Consider the following 19,546-nt stretch of genomic DNA (forward strand, 5'->3'; position numbering starts at 1 on the left):
ACTCTCCAACTCTTTGAAATGGTATCTTGCCCACTATATAGTGCTACCAATTCACTGTATAATAAGGATTACACGTTCTCACCTCCCGTTATGCTAACTGCATTTTCACGGGTCATATACGCATCCTTTTTCCAGGTGACTAGACAAATGCACACACAAACTTCACCTAAAAATACACTGATTCTTGCCAAGTAGCAGCAGGATGAAATATACCACAGTAACAATCCCGTCTTTGTCCTAGCCTAACACTCTACCTATTAACAGGCTTTGATGCTTAGCCAAGAAAAATCTCAGTGCTGGGATTTTGGTTTTTGTGCCCAAACAATCTGAGCTTGTGTTTAATATAGTATAGTCAGCTTTTAAGTTACTGCCAATCATTAACTCTACAAAGAGTGTGTCTGGGATTATTCTGTCTTTACAATGAATATTATTAACGTAAAGAAGGGAGAAAAATTTACATTATTTTGAAAAGAATAAGTGAATTGTGCAATCCTTAGCACTAAGAAAACAGGCTTATTCAGAATATAAATGTATTGCTGAAAACAATTCTGGAGCAATCGAGTTTTTTTTCTGTCAGTAATATGTGTCCAAAATACTGAATTTCTTGAATAAAATATAAAAATACAGATTGAAAGAAACACTAGATTCTTAAACTTGCAGAAAACTTCAAAACTCATTTTTACTAAAGGAAAAGTAGGTAATTGTTTACATTTTCTTAAACAATTACAGAGACACTACCATCAGTTGAAAAATTACTTAGGAATATATTAAAGAAAAATATGAAACATTACACTTTGATAAACCAAATATTATTGCTATCCTTGCAAAAAAATAGACTGAAGTGAGTGATCCCTCATGCACTGAGGAAAAGAAATATGTAAAGCAAAAGAAAATATCAATTAAATATATTTTTAAAGCATTCATGCTATGAGATTAGTGCAGAAGATGAGAGAAAAACTAATAACAAAATGACTTGATAAAATATATAAAGATTAAAACAAGAGTAAATGTCATTCAAGGCTCTAGTCCCAGCAAGAGGCTTCTCCCATTCCACTGTAAGACTGATATCTTTTACACAGTACACTGTGGACAGAAGGTCATGCCCACCTTCTATACCACTAAAACTTGCTTAGAAGTCTCTTGTCTATGACAGCTTACTTCTGGCCTTGGTTTTTGTAGCTGACTTTTTAGAATTTGATATATTGAGATTGTGTAAGCAATCTATTCTACAGAGAACGCCACAAGCAAGTAGAATATTCTAGTTGTACAAAAATTGGCAAGAAAAGCAGGCCAAGTGGACAGGAAAAGAAGATCTCTTGAGACAGTCTTAAAAAGAAAAAGTTGCTCAGTCCCAAGGGTAAGAATGTTTTCTGTTGTTTTCACCAAAATATTCTTTTCTCTCCTTCATCCTCATACCATAAAATTATTATCAAATTCCAGTCCAAATCAAATTCTTTTCAAATCCTTTTTGAATTTATATACTATGACACGTCACTCAAAGCATACAAAATACACATGAATTAATGTAGAATCCTATCAAAATAAACATCTGACATGTAGGTAAGTATGACTGTAAGAATGCATGACCTGTGGGTGACTGTATACAATATAATTACAAAATTAGGATATCAGTACCAAACCAAAATACTCTGAAAACATTTCCCTTCTTTCAGACACTTGGAATATATAAAACTAAGTCTCTTCCTTTTTTCTCTTTACATGTGTAGTGAATTTGTGTGTGTGTGTGATTTTCTAGTTTAACATTTGCCATAGTCAGTATCAAGCGAAGCACCATAAAAGTGTCTAACATTCTTTTCCTGGGGCTCTGGTGTATAAAGACATCTTCATAGATGCCAAAAATCTCCAGAACAGAAGCAAAGAGAAAGTTCAGTTTCTAAATTATAAATATGTGGAGGTATTTATACCTTCTGAAAGGCAGAAACTTAGAACTGCTATTGTATTAACACACTCAAAACTGGGTTTTAAAAGAATACATAAAAAAATAAGTTCCTTTTTCAGGTTATTTTCCATTCCCACTGTTTTTGATACCTAGCCAATGAATTTCTACCAGTTAGTGTCTGTGCTTCTTCTTAGCACCACAGGAGAAAAAAAAAGTTTTCAGTTAACTTCAGCTTATGCATATCTGCATATCATTGCTGTGGCTATAAAACACAAGGTAGCATTAACACAAGTTACACTCTTTGGTAAAACAATGTTAAATGTATTTAGAATTCAGGAGAGTCCCATCTGCAAACCACTGGAGGCATGTGACATTTTGTCTACTTTATTTCTGACATAATCTCCAGAACTCCTCAAAGGTAGAGCCCCACATGTGCTCTGAGTACAAGCTGAGTTTGGCATGTGAGGCAAGGATTGTATGTTGGAGCACCTTTAACTACAGCGTAATGCCTGAAAAATGTGTTGATCTTGACAACTGGCAGGTGCTTTCCCTGTCCTTATGCTGTAAAGTCAATTTATAAATAATGGAATTACTTTCAATAATAATCCAAATTCTACCCCTTCACTGAGGCTGAGTCCTGCTCAGATTTCCATAAAGTGCTTCTCTAGTGAAAGAGCACTGTTCTGGTACACACTGAAAATATGTAGGGGTAAGGTACTACTTGCATTATCTCCTACAACGTTGTCAGGTCTTCACAGCCAAGTTTGCATGCTTGAACTAATACCTTCTCAAGAATTTATAAGATGAACAAGAAAAACTGCCTAATATGAAGAACTAAGAAAAGCTAGTATTCTTGACATACTGTATCTAATGCAAGTAACTAACCTTATAAAATTCTGCTTGGAAACAGTTCAATCAAGACACAGAACATAAAGACTAAAATACTGCCATGTTGTTCTCTATATGTATCAGCACATTTCAATGCCTAGTACTTCTCCAAGAAGCTTTTCAAATAACAATTCAAACCAAGAGTGATAGAACAGAAATGGCAATATATTAACCACTGAAGAACAACAAGTAGAACACTTAGAACAGTCCTAAATATGTTTAGTGCAATAAAGGCCACTGAAAGTTACGATTTTAAGAGAAACATTTCAATACTCTGAATTGAAATAGGACTTACTTATTTGCTCTCTTGAAGTTCATCATTATAGGAGCTTTTGCACTCTTACAGAAATACTGGTAAAATTTTACTCAATATTATTTAAAGTTATTTCAGTATGTGATTAAATAGCTACTTTTGTATAAAGCTGTAATTTATCCTTTTGAATATAAATTGTTTAAAGCTTTGGACACTTAGTGTCAAAATGGCCCGCTTCAAATTAAGTTAAAATTGAGCAACACAAGATGTTTTGCCAGTTTATTACTAACAATGGCCCCTAGTTTTAAAAGAACATCCAAACAAATGCAGCGTATTAAACACAGAGTGAACAAGCCTTTTTTGAAATACAGAATTAATCATTTTTAATAAAATAAAAGTATTCACAATTTCCCCATGAAACACAAGCACTAGCCTTAACAAGAGATACAGAACCATGGAATGGTTTGGGTTGGAAGGAGATTCAAGAGGAAGAATCTTAGAATGGTTCGGGTTGGAAGGGATGGTTAACAGTTATTGTCTCCAAGCCTCTACAATGGGCAGGGTCATCTACAACTAGATCAGGTTGCTCAGAGCTCTGTTCTGCCAGACCTTGAACAAACTGCATGGTGGAGGAGCATCCATCACCTCTCTGGACAACCAGTTCAGCATTTCACCACCCTCATTGTAAAAAACATCTTTGTTAAATCTAATGTAAATCAACCCTTTCTTTTTTGAAAAAAAAAACAAAAAAAACCCCAAAAACCAAAACCATTGCCTCTTATTCTTATTGCAAAAGACCCTGCTAAAAAGTTTATTACCTTCTTCCATACAGGTCTTACCTCCCTTGCTTGGCTGGCCATATTTTTGAAGCAGCCCAGTTGGCTTCCTGGGCAGCAAATGCATGTCTCCAGCTCATGTAAAGTTTCTTGCCAACCAGCATCCCCCGGTTTTCTCCTCAGGGTGGCCCTCAATCCATTTTATGCTCACCCTGTGTTTGCGCTTAAGATTGCTCTGACCAAGGTGCAGCACCTTGCACTTGGCATTGTTAAAATTCAGAGTACAATGAGTTTCATTTTGTGAAAAAATTGAGAGGGGAAATTTAGGTTTCAGAGTAGCATATAAATTTTGACACAATGTTATCAGGGAGTTTCTTAATAGAACTAAGCATAAGTTCCTGACTGGCTACTAACTTGGCTAATTTTAGAGTCAATCCAAAAAAGCTGAAAATGTGCTTCCCAGTACGTACATGTAAGGAAGTCTTAAAAAAATAGCAACACAAAACAGGCTAAAAGACCATCTTCAAGAATTAGATTACAAAGTTATTGCTTAAAGTAGTTGCCAGAGGCACATAACCCACTGAGTAGATATATACCTATTCACTCCAGGGAACTCTACTAAATCCATTAGTAGTGGATTGCACTAACTATCACAGTAGCAAACTGTCATATTAGAACTGCTAGGCAACCTGGGCTTGCTGAATAAAACAAAACCTGAATATCTAATTGCCAAAATCTAGGAACTAAAAAACAGAGAAAATGACAAACTAATTCTCAGAGAGTAATGACTGAAAAGAAACTGAAAAGCCCAAGCAACCTAAGTGATATCAGTTGAATACTTGTAAGAAGGGCTGATGTGGTCAACCTGTGAATGAACAGGGAAGGGGAAGTAAAAAAAAAAAACGTTGCTGCTCTCTGCATACAGCATTATTAAAGCTAGTAAGAGATTAATGATGAAAGAGATTTAAAGAATGTTGGAAAATTGGAGATGGAAAAGAGCCCAAACCATAAAGTAATTTGAAGACTAGAAAAAAATTTCTTACTGTGAAGGCCAGAAAAAACTCAATGTCTACAGCTTATTGAAAGGACTCAATTGGAATTTAAGTGGTAGAAGTAAGAGAAAATACAGCCTGCTGAAGTGAACTTCAGAAAAAGGCACAGCAAAAAGTAATTCAGTGGCTACAAGCTGAACCCAGACAAGTTAAAATGTAAAACTGGAAGAGGTACCATTAGGAATCATGTATCTAAATACTGGAAGAGAATACACTCACTGATTAAATATGGAGCAAACTATGCTCTCTTGATATCTAAAAAAAATTATGTTTGAATGCCTTTCCAGTTCAGCTGTAGCCAAACAGTGAGTTCAATACAAGGGTAACTGGCAGTAAATTATGGCATGAGATACACAGTTTATCTAATTGTCTCATTTGGCTTAAAACACTTAAAAGAATACCTGAATTTGCTGTATGAAAACAGCAGCAGTTCTCTAGGTACAGTGAAGTTTGAAGCCAGTTGCAAAAAGAGTTTCTATTCAGAACCTCAAAAGCCAATTTGACTAACATATAATGTCTGTTTTCTGGTGCTAAACTGGAAAACCAGGAGACAAAATCTATTGTTGGACAAAGTCTGATAGTAAGTTACCCTTAGTTTAAGAAAATGCTGGTAGGATTAGAAGTACAGTTATTAAATTTAAAATAGTAGTTTTGTGAAGAAATATATCTGTTAATATAGAAACAGATAAAACTTAACATTCCAAAGTAAATACGTAGCTCTAAATATATGGTATTTACATCACATTATTATATTTATTAACAGCCAACATTGACAGAAAGTAGTTGCTGATCACAAGATGAGACACTAGATTAAGTTTAAATAAGTAGAAACATATAAATACACATTTTTACTACTTTTCACTGTGCAATGCTTGCATTATAAGCTCAAGGTAACAATCACACAATAAATACATTTAAAACAACATATTTCAGCATAAATTATTAATTTATAAAGTACATAACTCATAATTTATAACAACTGCAGATTTATAAAGAGAAAAAAATTGATGATTTCAAGATTTTTTAGAAAAGATTTCCATGTGATCATGTAAGATTACCTTTGGCTTTTCCACACCACAGTACTATATGAGCACCTTAGAAAAGCAAACTCGCATGCTCAGTGTGGCAATGTTTATTCATGTTGATGCCAAGAAAATGCTGAGGTGTCTTGACAATATTCAATTTTTACTGTACGGTCTAAACTGGATTTAGCATGAACTTGAAACCCTGCCTGGCATTATTAACTATTTTTATTATGATTGTGTCTAGGTGACAGGACTGTGGGGGTGTAAGCTTTTCTCCAAGTTATTTTATGTTGTCTTTCAATAAAAAACTAAGCCTTAGGAAGCACATCTTAAAAACTGTTATACATTTCTGCTTTAAGGATGAAGGAACTAATTACTTATATATGCACAGAAAATATGTAAAGCTTCACATAGGATTTATTTTACCCATGGCAAATGGATATAAGAAAATAACAGGAATGCAAAGGAGTGCCAATAGAGCTACTATTAACTACTTTAATAATTATTAAAGTAGTTAATAGTAGTAGTAGTAGTAGTATTTACTACTATTCATCTCCTTGGGATGGTAATAGTTTGCAAAACAAAATAAATGTGATTACTTAGTTGAACAGCAAATTATAGGATTATTAAGAGAAAATATACAAGAGGAAATGCCAAATTAAATTCAAATTACATTAACTACTCAAAAAGTCAGCTTCTCTTCCTTAATTGTTCAGCTATTATAAGCACTTTTTTCATATTGCCATTTAGTATCACACCCATGAAAAGGTGTGTGAAATCAAAAGTGTGATCACATGTGTTAATATCACACCCATGAAAAGGTGTGTGTAAAATCAAGTGAACTTGATTATACAGTGAAAAACTGTACAGTCCACTGTATTTCACCCCACATTGCATGTCTTGCAAATAATAAGCACTGAAAATTTTTAAAGCTAGTAAGCAGAAATGTGTAGCATCCGAGCTCCACCTACAGGATGAAAAGAAATGTAGAAGAAATATTTTTAATTACCAGACTACAAGAGGGCTATTTACTCTGAAGTCTTCAGATGGTCATCTCAAGCCACTGCCATTTTACAAACCCAATGCAATGCTGAGAAATTTTATTACTTATGCAATGATGGCAAACACTTCTTCTATCTCTAAACATTCCTATATATGTAAGTAGCTGTTTTACAGTGTGAAGTTTAGGTTTATGCTTTCTAAAATACCCCAGACCAACAGAACTTCTCTAACAACTTGCCAGAATGACTGGGAGGCTCTTTTTCTCAAGTTTCCTTATCTAATACAAAGTTGTCCAAAAAAAAGCTATTTTAAAAATATACACAAGAGGTTAAAATGCATACTGAAATGACCAAAATTAACTTTACTATTCAAGCACTTCAAGTATGGCTGCATTTAGAAGTGGTATTGGATCTCAGCACCATGAATTTGAGAAAGTATCTATTGTTTCCATACTGCTTCTCTAAAACAGACCTCACAAATGCATTTGGATTAAAAGAAACTGCTACAAATGAATACAGTTTTGCAGAAGGCATCACGCATGTTAAAAACGGTACTCTGAAACAAATGTTGTTAGAAGTTCAATTATTCTACCAGCACATTTAAGTATCTGATTAGAAGAAATTTTGATAGATATCAGAAGTTTCTTCACCCTATGATGTCAGTAGACATTACCCTCAAGCTGTGGATAGTCCGTCTAACTTTTTGTTTGATATTTACACCTCGCACATCTCTGCCTCTGATCAACACAGGCTTTGAGTACAGTAGGTGGTGAACATCCATGTGTATATTATTGAACGTTGCCAGTACAGTGAGAAAATAGTCACTATTTCAGACAATGAAACTTGATATTGTTTATCTTACTTTTTCTAAACAGACCTCAAATGTAAAACCACATTATTTGTAACAAACAATATCGTGCCTTTGATTTTCAGGCCAGAGGACTGCAGACAATTATGTGGAAAACAGTAAGTCTAGAAATTTATGTTACTTGTGATACTAAGCAGTATTTCCTAAGGCTATGGCTCCCAACTGCTAAAAATACAACCAATAAAACCCTCTTCTGAGTTAAGATAACCCATTTGGCTTTAAAACTATTACTACTGCTTCCCTGAAAGAACAGAGTAACCACAAAAAGAGCACATTGATCTACCACATGTAGAGCCAGCAGCTTACAGACTGACTACACAAATGTCTCTTAAAATTAGCTATAACATGATGCTAGCTTGGGCTTTTTGTACCTCATTCCTATGGGTATCCTCATGCCTCTTATTCTCTTCATGCTAAAGACTTGCTATTACACCTTAGTCAATTTTGTTCCCAGCAGCCATTCTAATAAAACCCCAGGGACAATTGAACAGATGGGTGCACAGGTAGTTGAACGAATAGGTAGCAGTAAACACGTACAGCTTCCAAAGCCCTTTGCTGCTGTAAAGAAGTTATTTGGCTGCCATATAGTTCAAGGTTCTTTTTCAGAGACAGCTTTTCTTAGAGACCTTCAAATTTCTAAGCCTGTCCTACTGAATATGGCTATCTAATGCTGAACGGTAATTGTTTATTCTCCCCAACCAAGAACAATTCACTGAGTCTCAGAAGATTGCATCAATCTCAACCACAAGACTAGTAACCAGATTTTGGGATTGAAGTTATTCATCATCCTCACTGATCTCTACTTCCTGGGGACCATCTGTCTGCAGCAGTGATACTGTAGCCACCAATTCCCAAAGCAACACACATCACAACTTCAAAGACAACAGAAAGAAAAGTCAGGAAGTCTGTTTTACAAGATGTTTTGTACATGTTCTTGAAAAAAATACCTAGTTATATCTAACATACCCATAAAATCATGATACTCTATTTTATGTACTGCAATTTATGCTATATGTACTGCTGTATGTACTAATATGTACTGCTCTTACTGAGAGAAAGGAAAACTGAAAAATAGAAATCTAGTGCTTCAGAATCAGAGTTTCACGCTGGTTTCAGCTGAGGTAGAGTCAATTTTTTCTGCAGTAGCCAGCATGAGGATATGCTTTGGACTTGTGTTAACACAGAGCTGTTTTACAAAGAGCCAAAGACTTTTTTGCTTTTTGTACTGAAAGCAGGAGAACTGGAATGCCTGGGAGGTGTGAGAAGACAAAACCAGGACAGGTGGCCCCAGTTGACAAAAGAAGTATTTCAGGCCTTGTGACATCATGATCAGTATGAAAAGTGGTGAGAAGAAGGATCATATGAGTTGGAAGGGATGTTCACAAACACTGGCATAACCAAATTACATGACAGGAATCCATGCTGTTATGTCTGCAGAGAAAAACGGATGTGACTGCTGCAGCGTTGGAAAGTTGGTACACTGCAGGGTGAGTACTGTGATATACCAGACTTCACTGGATGACCCTCCTTTCTGTGAGTCTCAGTGGTGGGCAGCTACTATGTGTTACTACTATGTGTTAACACACGTAAAGAACTGCTAAATTCAATCTTACAACTGAGAAGAAAGACAAAGTAAAGACTGACAAATACACATAAAGACGCTTTATTTCTAACTCACAGGGAAAAATAAAACTCCCATACAAGGAATCAATAAATTATGAAAATCCTAAAACTGTAAGCAGTATAAAGAAAAACATCTACCAAACAACACAATCCTTACCTGCGACTAGTTGTTTTCCTTTCTGTCTTGGTTACTTCCTCTTGAAGTTGCTGTTTAGTATTTTCACTTGTATCAATTTTGAGTTTCTTGGCAATGCGTTCCTTTATTTGAAATCTCTCATTACTAGCAGCTTCATCTTCAACACTATCAGCATCTTCATCATGTTCCTCTTCATCCTTTATTGATTTAAAATGATAAAACTACTTCAGATACTTTTCAGTACAGAATGACAAATATGGAAATCTTTTTCTTACAAATATAATCTCTTCCAAGAAAAAAGCAAACTTCAAACAATATATCCTTATTTGCTACAGAGGTAATGAAAAAAATTACAAACATGACAGTTTCTTTTCCATACACAAATTACTTCTTATCTGTAAGGGTTAAAAACTTAAACCAGTCTATTCTAGACTATTAACTTTTACAGCTCTGTAGATGACATCACAGCAGTGTGATATTACCCATACCACTGTTCATGAATCAAAAATTTGATTGACACAATACCATTGTCTCAATGGTATTGAGACATGATGGTACCATCCTTCATTGTCCACTGAAAGAAAAACTCAACTCCCTACCACATGGGTATACTATAGTCATGATGGGATAGAAGAGGGTAGCCCATCAGCTCCCATTAAGGAATTTACAAATACTAAATTGATCATAACTGTGAAATTGTTATAAGCTTAATGAGTTGATCATAATTGATCATAAGCTGTGAAAACCTGTGGAATTGATCATTGCAGCTTGCTACAGAGGTCAAAGAAGAGGCCTCAGGCCTCCATACCTAGCACAGGTAGGCAAAAGGGATAAAGCACCTTGGATCAAAGACATTTGAAGGGAGAAATAGCTGGAGAATGAACAAGTAGCCTGACTAGACCAAGGGATCTAAGTTTGACTATCTCCTTCATGGAAGAAGGAAGTCTGCATGAACCTTAACTGAAGAATGACAGTTTGAAGATGACATGGTATATCTTTTCACATTTACTTTGGTGTGATGCTCATCAGCAAAAGGAAAGTGTAAGATGCCACATGATTCTAATTTTAGCCAAAGACAGAAAGGACAGTTAGAAATAGCAAGCCAGAGGACTTAACTGTATCCAGGAGACTGCCAGAATGTAAGCACTTGGGAAGGAAGAACATGTACATGTCCTGGGTGTGAGATACAGGTAGGAGGAAGAGTAGCATGAAGATTATGTCCATAAACATGAAGGAGGAAAGAATAAAAGAAGTAAAAGCAGCAAGAGGCAAAATTTGGGAATAGAAGAGAAAAATCAACAATTGGATTTCAGAAGTTGTAGTGGAGTCACTGTTTAGGAATCTTTAGACTACTATGCTTAGATTCAAGATTTAGACAAGACAAGACCAGTCAGAAATAAGACAGAAATCTCTGAATATTTAGCACAGTAAAACAGCTGAATATTTTGCCAATGAAAAGACAGAAAAATTGTTGGGGGATTTTTGTCTGTTCCTTTTTAATAGGGAAGAGAAAACTGGAACAGGATCAGCATTTCCCTTAATTTACCAGAAAGATATTGTTTGACAGAGGAGATAATGAAACTTTGTAGAATATTTGCTTACATGATAAATTGTCAGAGAGATGGGTGATTACAGACCTCAACAGCAGGGGGAGGTCCAAAAAAAAAAAAAAGTGACAGGACTGTGTTTGAAATCTTTAACAGTCAAGGACAAAGACAGGCTCCTGGTGGAGATTTGACTAAGGCTTAGGTAAAAGCATTTCACTGACACACAATTAATTGGACAAAACTTCTGGAATAAAAATGCACAACTCTAGACAAATAGCATTTGCTAAGTAGTAAGCTAGTTAAAATTTGCAGACATCGGAGTAACAGGAAGAGGGTTAAAACTGGGGAGACAAAATGTTTTAACTTGTCCCACTTGGCTAAAACCTCTATTTCTCAAACCACCCATCAGCCTCAGTTTGCAAAGTATTTCACCATTTTTCTTCTAGAAAAACACTGAGAAAATAGGATATACTCTTCCTCCTCAACTGCGTTCCCTCCTGCAGCTCTACTCTTTTCTCCTACCTAGTCTCTTCCTTCAGTCCTACTCTCTCTCTTTAAGTCCATCTCATACCAACAAACATCTAACAACAGAATAAACAATCCAGACTGAACTGCATGGCACCTCAAAAGGGAAGTGGCTGTTCTGTTGGCTGAGAGTTGCTCTCCATGTGACACAGATATGCAAAAGTGTTTGCCTGAACGTTGTACTACTTCTAACTGCTGTTATTAGCTGGGTGGAGTTGTCCTATTCTCCGCCTTAATATGAAAATAAAAATGGTAATGAGACATTTTGTGACAGAATGACTGGCTACTACATGTAATATGATTTTCCTGTTTAAAGAGATTATTGAACTGAGGGGTGAATAATTCATTTTATCTACACATAGTACTGCATGAAACTTACTGTTCAGCAACTGACAGACAAATAGGGAGAGGAAAAGAAATTGTGCACAAAAGAAATGTCACTGGTGAGAAAAAAAATTGTTAATACATTTCATATAATGTTTTCATTAATGACTTGAGCACAAAAAGAATCCTAACAAATAGCTATGAGGTACTGCTAATACAAAGACTCTCTCAAAGAATTAAATGTACAAATTTGAGGACTGCGGTAAGAGAAACAGGATGGTATTTAATAGCATGAACAGCAAGGCCAGGTGCTTAGAGAACAAGAGTTTCTCTTACATGCTATGGGCTGGTAGGCTGGGGGAAGTAGGAAGATCTGGAAGAATTATTTTCTCCCAGGTTTGGCAATAAAACTACCAACATCTTTCAGCTGTGTAAATGCAGAAGTGATCCTGTGATGTGTTAACTAAAATAACTCTAAGAGATCATAAAATAATAGTACTACTTCACAAGACCCAGGTAACTGCCTGAAGTGCTAGATCTTAGCTAAAATCTTAAATGTAATGAAATCTAAAGAGAATACCTCCCCAGGAAAAAAAGAGAAAAAGCCTTCATATTTCCAACTTTGGCTTAATTATTACATTTATTTAAATTTTTATTCAACCTAATAAATCCATGTTCTACACTCCCCAAATCAGTTTGTTTTAGAAAGCGATATTTGAATATCTGAAGAATTACTACTAAAATAGCATTCTCCAAACCCTTCTAAGACTAAAATGCTCCTGCATACAGCAGGAATTACAAAGGAGAAGAATGAAAAAGCCTGAATTCATACTATGCCTTATGAAAAAAGGAAAAGCATGTAAGTAGATTGTTTTTTTAGGCACGTGAATGAGACAGACTGTGCTCTTCCTTTACTTTCACTACGTCAACACACAGTATAGTTAATACAGTCCCAGTCATATATTCCAACCTTATCTCAACAGCAATATAAAGAGGTACTCCCATGATCTCTGGTTGGAGACAGAGACATATTTCAGGTAACAAGCTTATGCTTACCTGCACTATGTACAACAACTTTCTTGCACAACAACTTTCTAAACTGCCTCTGTATTTACTTCAATGTTACTGCATGACTATTCAAATCCCATGTCTTTCAGAGGTGACAGTCTCCAACAATACAATTTCACTGCTACAATTTAATAATTCACTGAGTTTGTGTTCTCTTGAAGAAATCTTTCAAACAGGACTCTGACTCACATGCAGACTTACCCTCAAACATTGCAATTCATAAACTTGATTTTAATTATATTTTAAGAAGTAGTTTCAGAGTTTTTATCACTCTGGTGGTTTGTCACCCTGTGATACACAACCCATATAATATATTCCTATATAACTAATCTACTAACTGAAATACAATACCATCAGTTTCTATAAAAGTAGCAGGTAGTATGCTAATTCTACCCTGATGTGAATAGCCAAACCTGAGAGCCTTCACACTTTTGCCAGAAATCTGGCTTGTGCTAGTTCTTAAAGATCTCTAAAGTAACATTTGTTCCCCAAAGGAAATCTTATCTGCCCACAGTAAAAAACAAAGAATTAGTAGTAAAAAAAAATAATACTTGCCTCACTCAAATCCTCTTCTTCATTTGCCACTTCACTAAAAGAAAAAGAAAAGGAACTACTTTGAAGTGCTAGAGGAGATTCAAAGAATTATTTAAAACCCAACATTTCTTAAATAAAAAAATTGTTAGCCACCTGAAATTTTAGTAAACTTACTACTTTGTATCATCCTTGCATTTATCTTAAAAGTATCAATATTATTTTCAATCATTTGACTATCACAATCTTTTCTAATTAAAAAAGCTTAAAAACAAGAGCATTCATACAATGGAGAAATCCTAACCATATCTTGAGCTATTCAAGTAAAACACTAACATGTACAGTTAAAACCAACAAAACTCAGTTGAGATGTTTTTGATCTCATTTATCAAACAATTAGTAGCATTTCATTGCAACGAGTTTATATTTTGGAAGATGCATTTTACTGATACTGAAGCTTAACATCAAGTTAAATAAATTCATTATACAGCTATAGCTTGATGAATTAAAAAAGAACTCTATCTGAACACACTAAAGCTAACACACCCACTGTTAATTATCACAAACTAATAATAAGGGCCCCTGAACCACTTTAGCCCACATTAACAAAAAAGAAGTTTTGCTAAAAAAAAACCAAGGACTATTAAATAAGTCTCAGAAGTCAAGGCTTTGAAGTGTGCTCAAAGCAATCAATAAGTAATCAAGATCACTAAAGAAACTCCAGATGTGTTGCAACCAGTGTTGCAATCAATGACATTAACTAATAAAATGCTGCAGCTGGGTCAGGGCAATTGCTGATATCAATACAGACAGGGGATGAACGGACTGAGAGCAGCCCAGCAAGGAGGACGTGGGGGTGCTGGTGCATGAAAAGCTGGACATGAGCTGATGATGTACACCTGAAGTCCAGAAAGCCAACTGTGTCCTGGGCTGCACCCAGAGCAGGGTGGGCAGCAGGGCAGGGAGGGGATTCTGCCCCTCTGCTCTGCTCTGCTGAGACCCCACCTGCAGGGCTGCGTCAGCTCTGGGGGCACAGCACAGCAAGGACAGGGACCTGCTGGAGGGACTCTGGAGGAGAGCCATGAAGATGATCACCTCTCCAGTGGGGAAAGGCACGATCGTTCAGCCTGGATAAGGGAAGACTCCAGGGACACCTTATAGCATGCAGCCTTTTCATACTTAACATGGGTCTGTAAGATGGGGACAGACTTTTTAGCAGGGCCCGTTGTGAAAGAACAAGGGGTAGTGGTTTTCAACCAGAAAGGAGTAAATTCAGACTAAACATAAGGAAGATGTTTTTTATGATATAGATGGTGAGATACTGGTGAGGAGGCTGCCCAGAGAGAAGGTAAATGCTCCATTCCTGGAAACATTCAAGGCCAGGCTGAATGGGGTGCTGCACAACCTGATCTAGCTGGAGATGTCCCTGCTCACTAAAAGGGGGGCTAGATGTGATAAATTTTAATGGTTCCTTCCAAACCAGCTAGTCTAGGATTCTAAGATAAGCAAATTCTCAGAGTTAACATATTTTCATGGAATTTTCTCACTTTATAATTCAACTGTGGTTAAAAATCAGAATTTATGAAGTACTAAAACTAGATAAGAAAACCGAGTTTATTAAAGCATGCAGATTTATGATTAACCTGATATTTTGCTTGTTCTTTAGATTTGGAAAAAAAAAAGGTATTTTCAAGCATAAGTAGGGTTAGAAGGTTGGGAAAAGCAATCCTCGAGAATAATCACAGCAAAGAACATCTTCAACATGAAGAAAATTTAAGTATCTTTAAAAGTTTAGGCTATGAAAGAGATAGTAGGAGTAAGAAAGGACAGTGGTAAAGAGAGGTATAAAAGGGGCTGTCAGCTCACTGTCTCTTCCAGAATGCGAGTTAGAACTTACGAAATGCCACTAGTAGCATTCAGGTTCAGAACAAAAAGGGGAGATACTTCCTCTGGTAGTGAAGAGGACTTGTGAACTGAAACAATGTTACAAGAGACTTAATATACACTTTGAGAAGAGCTCTATTAAAGGTTACTGAATAGAGGAACCACATCAAAACCTGACAGTCCTCTGAGGTGAAACCTGAGAGGAAGCTGAGCAACTACTCAGACAAACTTTACATTTGCACCCTTTTCACTCTTTACTGGGCGTCCACTGAGGGCCAGTGGTGGTGACAGCTTAGTCGGTTAGAGAAATATTTGGTCTGATCTAGCATTGGCACTCTTAATTTTTTAAATAGTAACGTGAATTGACATTTCTCATGAGTATACATGTGCATAATTGGGTATAACATATTGAAAGTAGATCTGTTCTAGAAATTGGAAATCACATACTAACCTTTTGACAGCAGGAACTGAGCTAAGATGTGGATCATCCTTCAGGAGATCATGACTACTTTTACTTTTTCCCTTCATGCTCTGTTAAAAGAAAAAAGTTATTATTCATTTCAGTTTAAGAGGTTAGACAGTGAAAAAGGATTATGGTAACAAACACATAACTTGTTTCTTTTTAGCTTTAGTCTATCCAGTAAGCATAAACACTTTTAAGAACAGAAGAAAGAGAATCATCAAACTCGCTCCACAGATTTAGTTTTGCAATAGCAGTGCACTTAGTTTTAAAGACAGAGAGAGAGGAAAAAAAAAAGATATTGTTTAGTCATGTACAATCATTACACATCATAAAGATGGTAGGTCTAGCATATATACACTTAAGTGAATAAAGGGGTTAGAACTTAATTCCCAATAATGACACATGACAATTGAAAGAACCACCATGTATAAAACAGTACTTATTAATTACACTAATTAGATCCCTAAGGAAAAAAAAGAAATTAACTAACTGCTATACATCAGTCTGGAACACATAATTTAAGAATAATTTACTGACACAAGGAGTCAAATCTAACACATAAGGTCTTCAGGCAGAAAGACTGCAGTTAGAAAGCATTCTACATGCTAATCTGAAAAAAAAATTCTTAATTTTCAGAGAAAAATCAGACTGAAAATCTCTGTTACAGGAACAGTCTGTGCTGTGACCTGTACTGTGAATGTCTCCATTGCAGATGCATTGTCTAATGCTTTTGGGAACACATTAGTCATGTGGACAAAATCTTAGTCATTTAAATACAACTGAAGTTTTTTATTATGTAGAAAACAAAGACTAACACATTCAGCAACATGAAAAGATAATTTCTTCATTAAGGAAGGGGTGGTGTGTTTGGAGTGGTGGTGGAGCTGTGTATGGCACAGTGCTCCAAACAGGTACAGACAATGAGCCTGGACACCGAAGGCTAACACTGATCAACAGCCAAACCCCCAACCGCACTAACAGCCTTGATCTGGTTCATAGCTTGAGGGGTTTCACCCAGAACTTCTCTGCCCTTCTTAAACAAGCAAGACTTACTACATCTAGCACCCACAAAAAGCTCATAGGATTTTGTGGATTCAAGGATCTCAATAACAACTTTGACCTTCCATTTTTCTTATCAAAAACAGAGAATGCAAGTTAGTGCTGATATTCATGTACTTCAACTTAAACAGATTAAGATAATGACCAGAACTAGAGACACTGATCTAGGCCTATTATGAACAAACAATGAGGTATCAAAAATAAGGCTTTATTCTGGTACAAAGAATGAAGATAAATTCTTCATAAAGAGTTGTTATGGTTAATTATCTAGCTACAATCAATGCAGAATTTAGTCAGGACAAATAGACAGATGAGATTTTGAGGGTGAGTTGAAAGAGAGCCTTAAAACACTGAAACTCGGTTTATAATGAAAGAAGCATTCTATTTAGACAATTTTAAACTGAAACCAAGTATTTGGCATGAAAAGAAAGGAAGTCCAGGCAACTGAATCAAACACAGTATTATAAGCCAGATAAACAGAAAGAGCAAAACAGTAGATGAACATATTAAGCTAAACAAGTAAACTTTGTCTGACTGGTAAGTTGGAAAAAAAAAGAAAAGTAGTTAAAGCTCCTGTTGTAACAAATCTCTACTATCATTCTGACTGATATCACATTACCATAATATTGTCCATCATTATTCACTGTTTTCCTTTTGTATTTTAGCTAACTTCTGAGGACTAACAACTGTTTTTTCACTTATGTGCTACAAGATGCAGGACCATGTAGTCTGATCACTAACTGAAGTGGTGAGGTACTGTAGAAAGCCTAGAAATCTAGCAAACAACTTGGTCAGCAGTAGAAATGAAATCAGAAATTTATTTAAGAAAATTTTAAACTAGCCTTATTTAAATGCCAAATCAGGGAAGGAAATGTTAGACCAAAGATTATACGTGCAATCCTGGAATGTGAACATTTCACTATGGTGCACTATTAAATTATGACAATGGACTATTTTCTCCACAATAACCACACTTCACTTTGCTCACAGATGGATGAATATATGTAAGAAAATGGAGCTAAGCGTGTGCTGGAAATGTGTAAAATGATCCTCAGTATTCAATTATTTTACCATATAATTGCAATCATAAATAAAGGACTTGAAAAAGATAACGTACTTATTGCTTCCATGACTTTTAAACAGCAGACATAGATTTATACTATGAAACTTTTTGTTCACGGAAATGTAAAAATTCCATGCAGTAATTGAAGGTACCCTCAAAATCAAGAAAACTAAAAACTTCTGTTTTTGCAAAATGCTGTAACAGTAGAATCCTAAAAACTGAACAAACTGCTATTATTATTGTTCAAAATATAAACATAAGAAGAAGACTCAAAACTTAAAAACTTTCCATAAACATGCAGAAAAGGTAATTAGGCTAAAAAGACAAATAATGATAATTTGGTACAATACCTGACTAACTCTACTGACTTCTTCCTCTTCTTCTTCAGCTTCTTCCCCAAAGGAAAGCAGATTAAAATTTCTTTAAGAGAAAAAAGAAAATTCCTAGTAAAATTTTAAATATTGTCTTACTAACATTCCATTAACTTTAAATACATTACAGTCGTGCTGTACATGACCTTTTAAAAAAACCTTTTATCCTGCTAAATGTACCAATTCCAAGAAACTATTGCATTTTGCTTTGCAAAAAATCATAAATATTCAGAAAAGCATGTTGTATTATACTCCTGAGATACAACAAGGATAGCAAAGCATCAGTTAAGACACAAATTAAGAAATCCTGTCTTGACTTGCTTTCCCAGCTGACAGTTCTGTTGTATTTCTTTTCTCAACAGAGCAGCATTCAAGACACAAGATTTTCAAGATATGACAGCTCAGAAACATATCAAATGTGTATTCATTCACAGAATGCAATTAAAAAACTATGAGCTATAACTTATATTTCAAGAGTTAATTGTTCACACTGTTGGAACCAGTCAGTTGCAACATGTTCTATTTTTATGCAGCAGAACTGACAGCATGCCCACTTTAGAGTTTCTACTACTTTCTATTGCATGTTTGTGAATTTTCATTCAGAGAAACTAAGATTTCCCATGTCAAAATGTCTGCCTCTTGCTAAGGTCTTCAGTGGGGAGAAATGGTATCTGATAAAATATGTTCAAAAAATCCCAAGCAATTGAGCTGTGACCCAGTTACTCCTACCAGTAGGTTTCACCTGCAGCGTTGTCTCAGTCAGATGACTGCACTTTGTGGGACATGGGAAAGACAAACTACCTTCTATTATTTTCAACAAACTATCACCATGCATGCAACAGTTACAGCTCAGCAGATGCACAGTAACATTTCAGTCAGAGAAACTAGATTTGCACGACCTCACCCGCCGGAAACAAGGAAGTGCTTCAAAGGCAGAAATGGAAGTAAAAACCTGCCAAACCACAAAAAATTAAAGGTGAAAGAAAATGAACCACCACTTCTGTTGCATATATTTACTTTGTGCCTTTTACTTTGGACTTTTTAGTTTCTTCCTCTGGTTTGTCTTTCTTCAGTTTTCTGTTTGGTCGTGGGATAATGTCATCAAATGGATTAAACAAAACCTATTTAAAAAAACAGTATTTTAAACACACCTTTAGTAAATATTTTGTCATTAAGTAGCTCAATATTT

General features: G+C 35.5%; 1 protein-coding gene across 1 annotated transcript in view; it reads right to left on the reverse strand.

Moving 5' to 3' along the window:
- The window catches only part of CWC27 (CWC27 spliceosome associated cyclophilin), a 95,258-nt gene that overhangs the window by 70,923 nt on the left and 4,789 nt on the right, over positions 1-19,546 (reverse strand). Inside the window, exons 6-10 of the mRNA XM_059492232.1 lie at positions 19,375-19,478; positions 18,337-18,406; positions 15,853-15,932; positions 13,542-13,575; positions 9,544-9,719 (exon numbers count right to left, since the gene is read on the reverse strand). Of these exons, the coding sequence (XP_059348215.1) occupies positions 9,544-9,719; positions 13,542-13,575; positions 15,853-15,932; positions 18,337-18,406; positions 19,375-19,478 (464 nt within the window). The remainder of the gene's footprint in view (positions 1-9,543; positions 9,720-13,541; positions 13,576-15,852; positions 15,933-18,336; positions 18,407-19,374; positions 19,479-19,546) is intronic.

This window comes from Ammospiza nelsoni, chromosome Z (genome assembly GCF_027579445.1).
Source record: "Ammospiza nelsoni isolate bAmmNel1 chromosome Z, bAmmNel1.pri, whole genome shotgun sequence".
NCBI lineage: Eukaryota > Metazoa > Chordata > Aves > Passeriformes > Passerellidae > Ammospiza > Ammospiza nelsoni.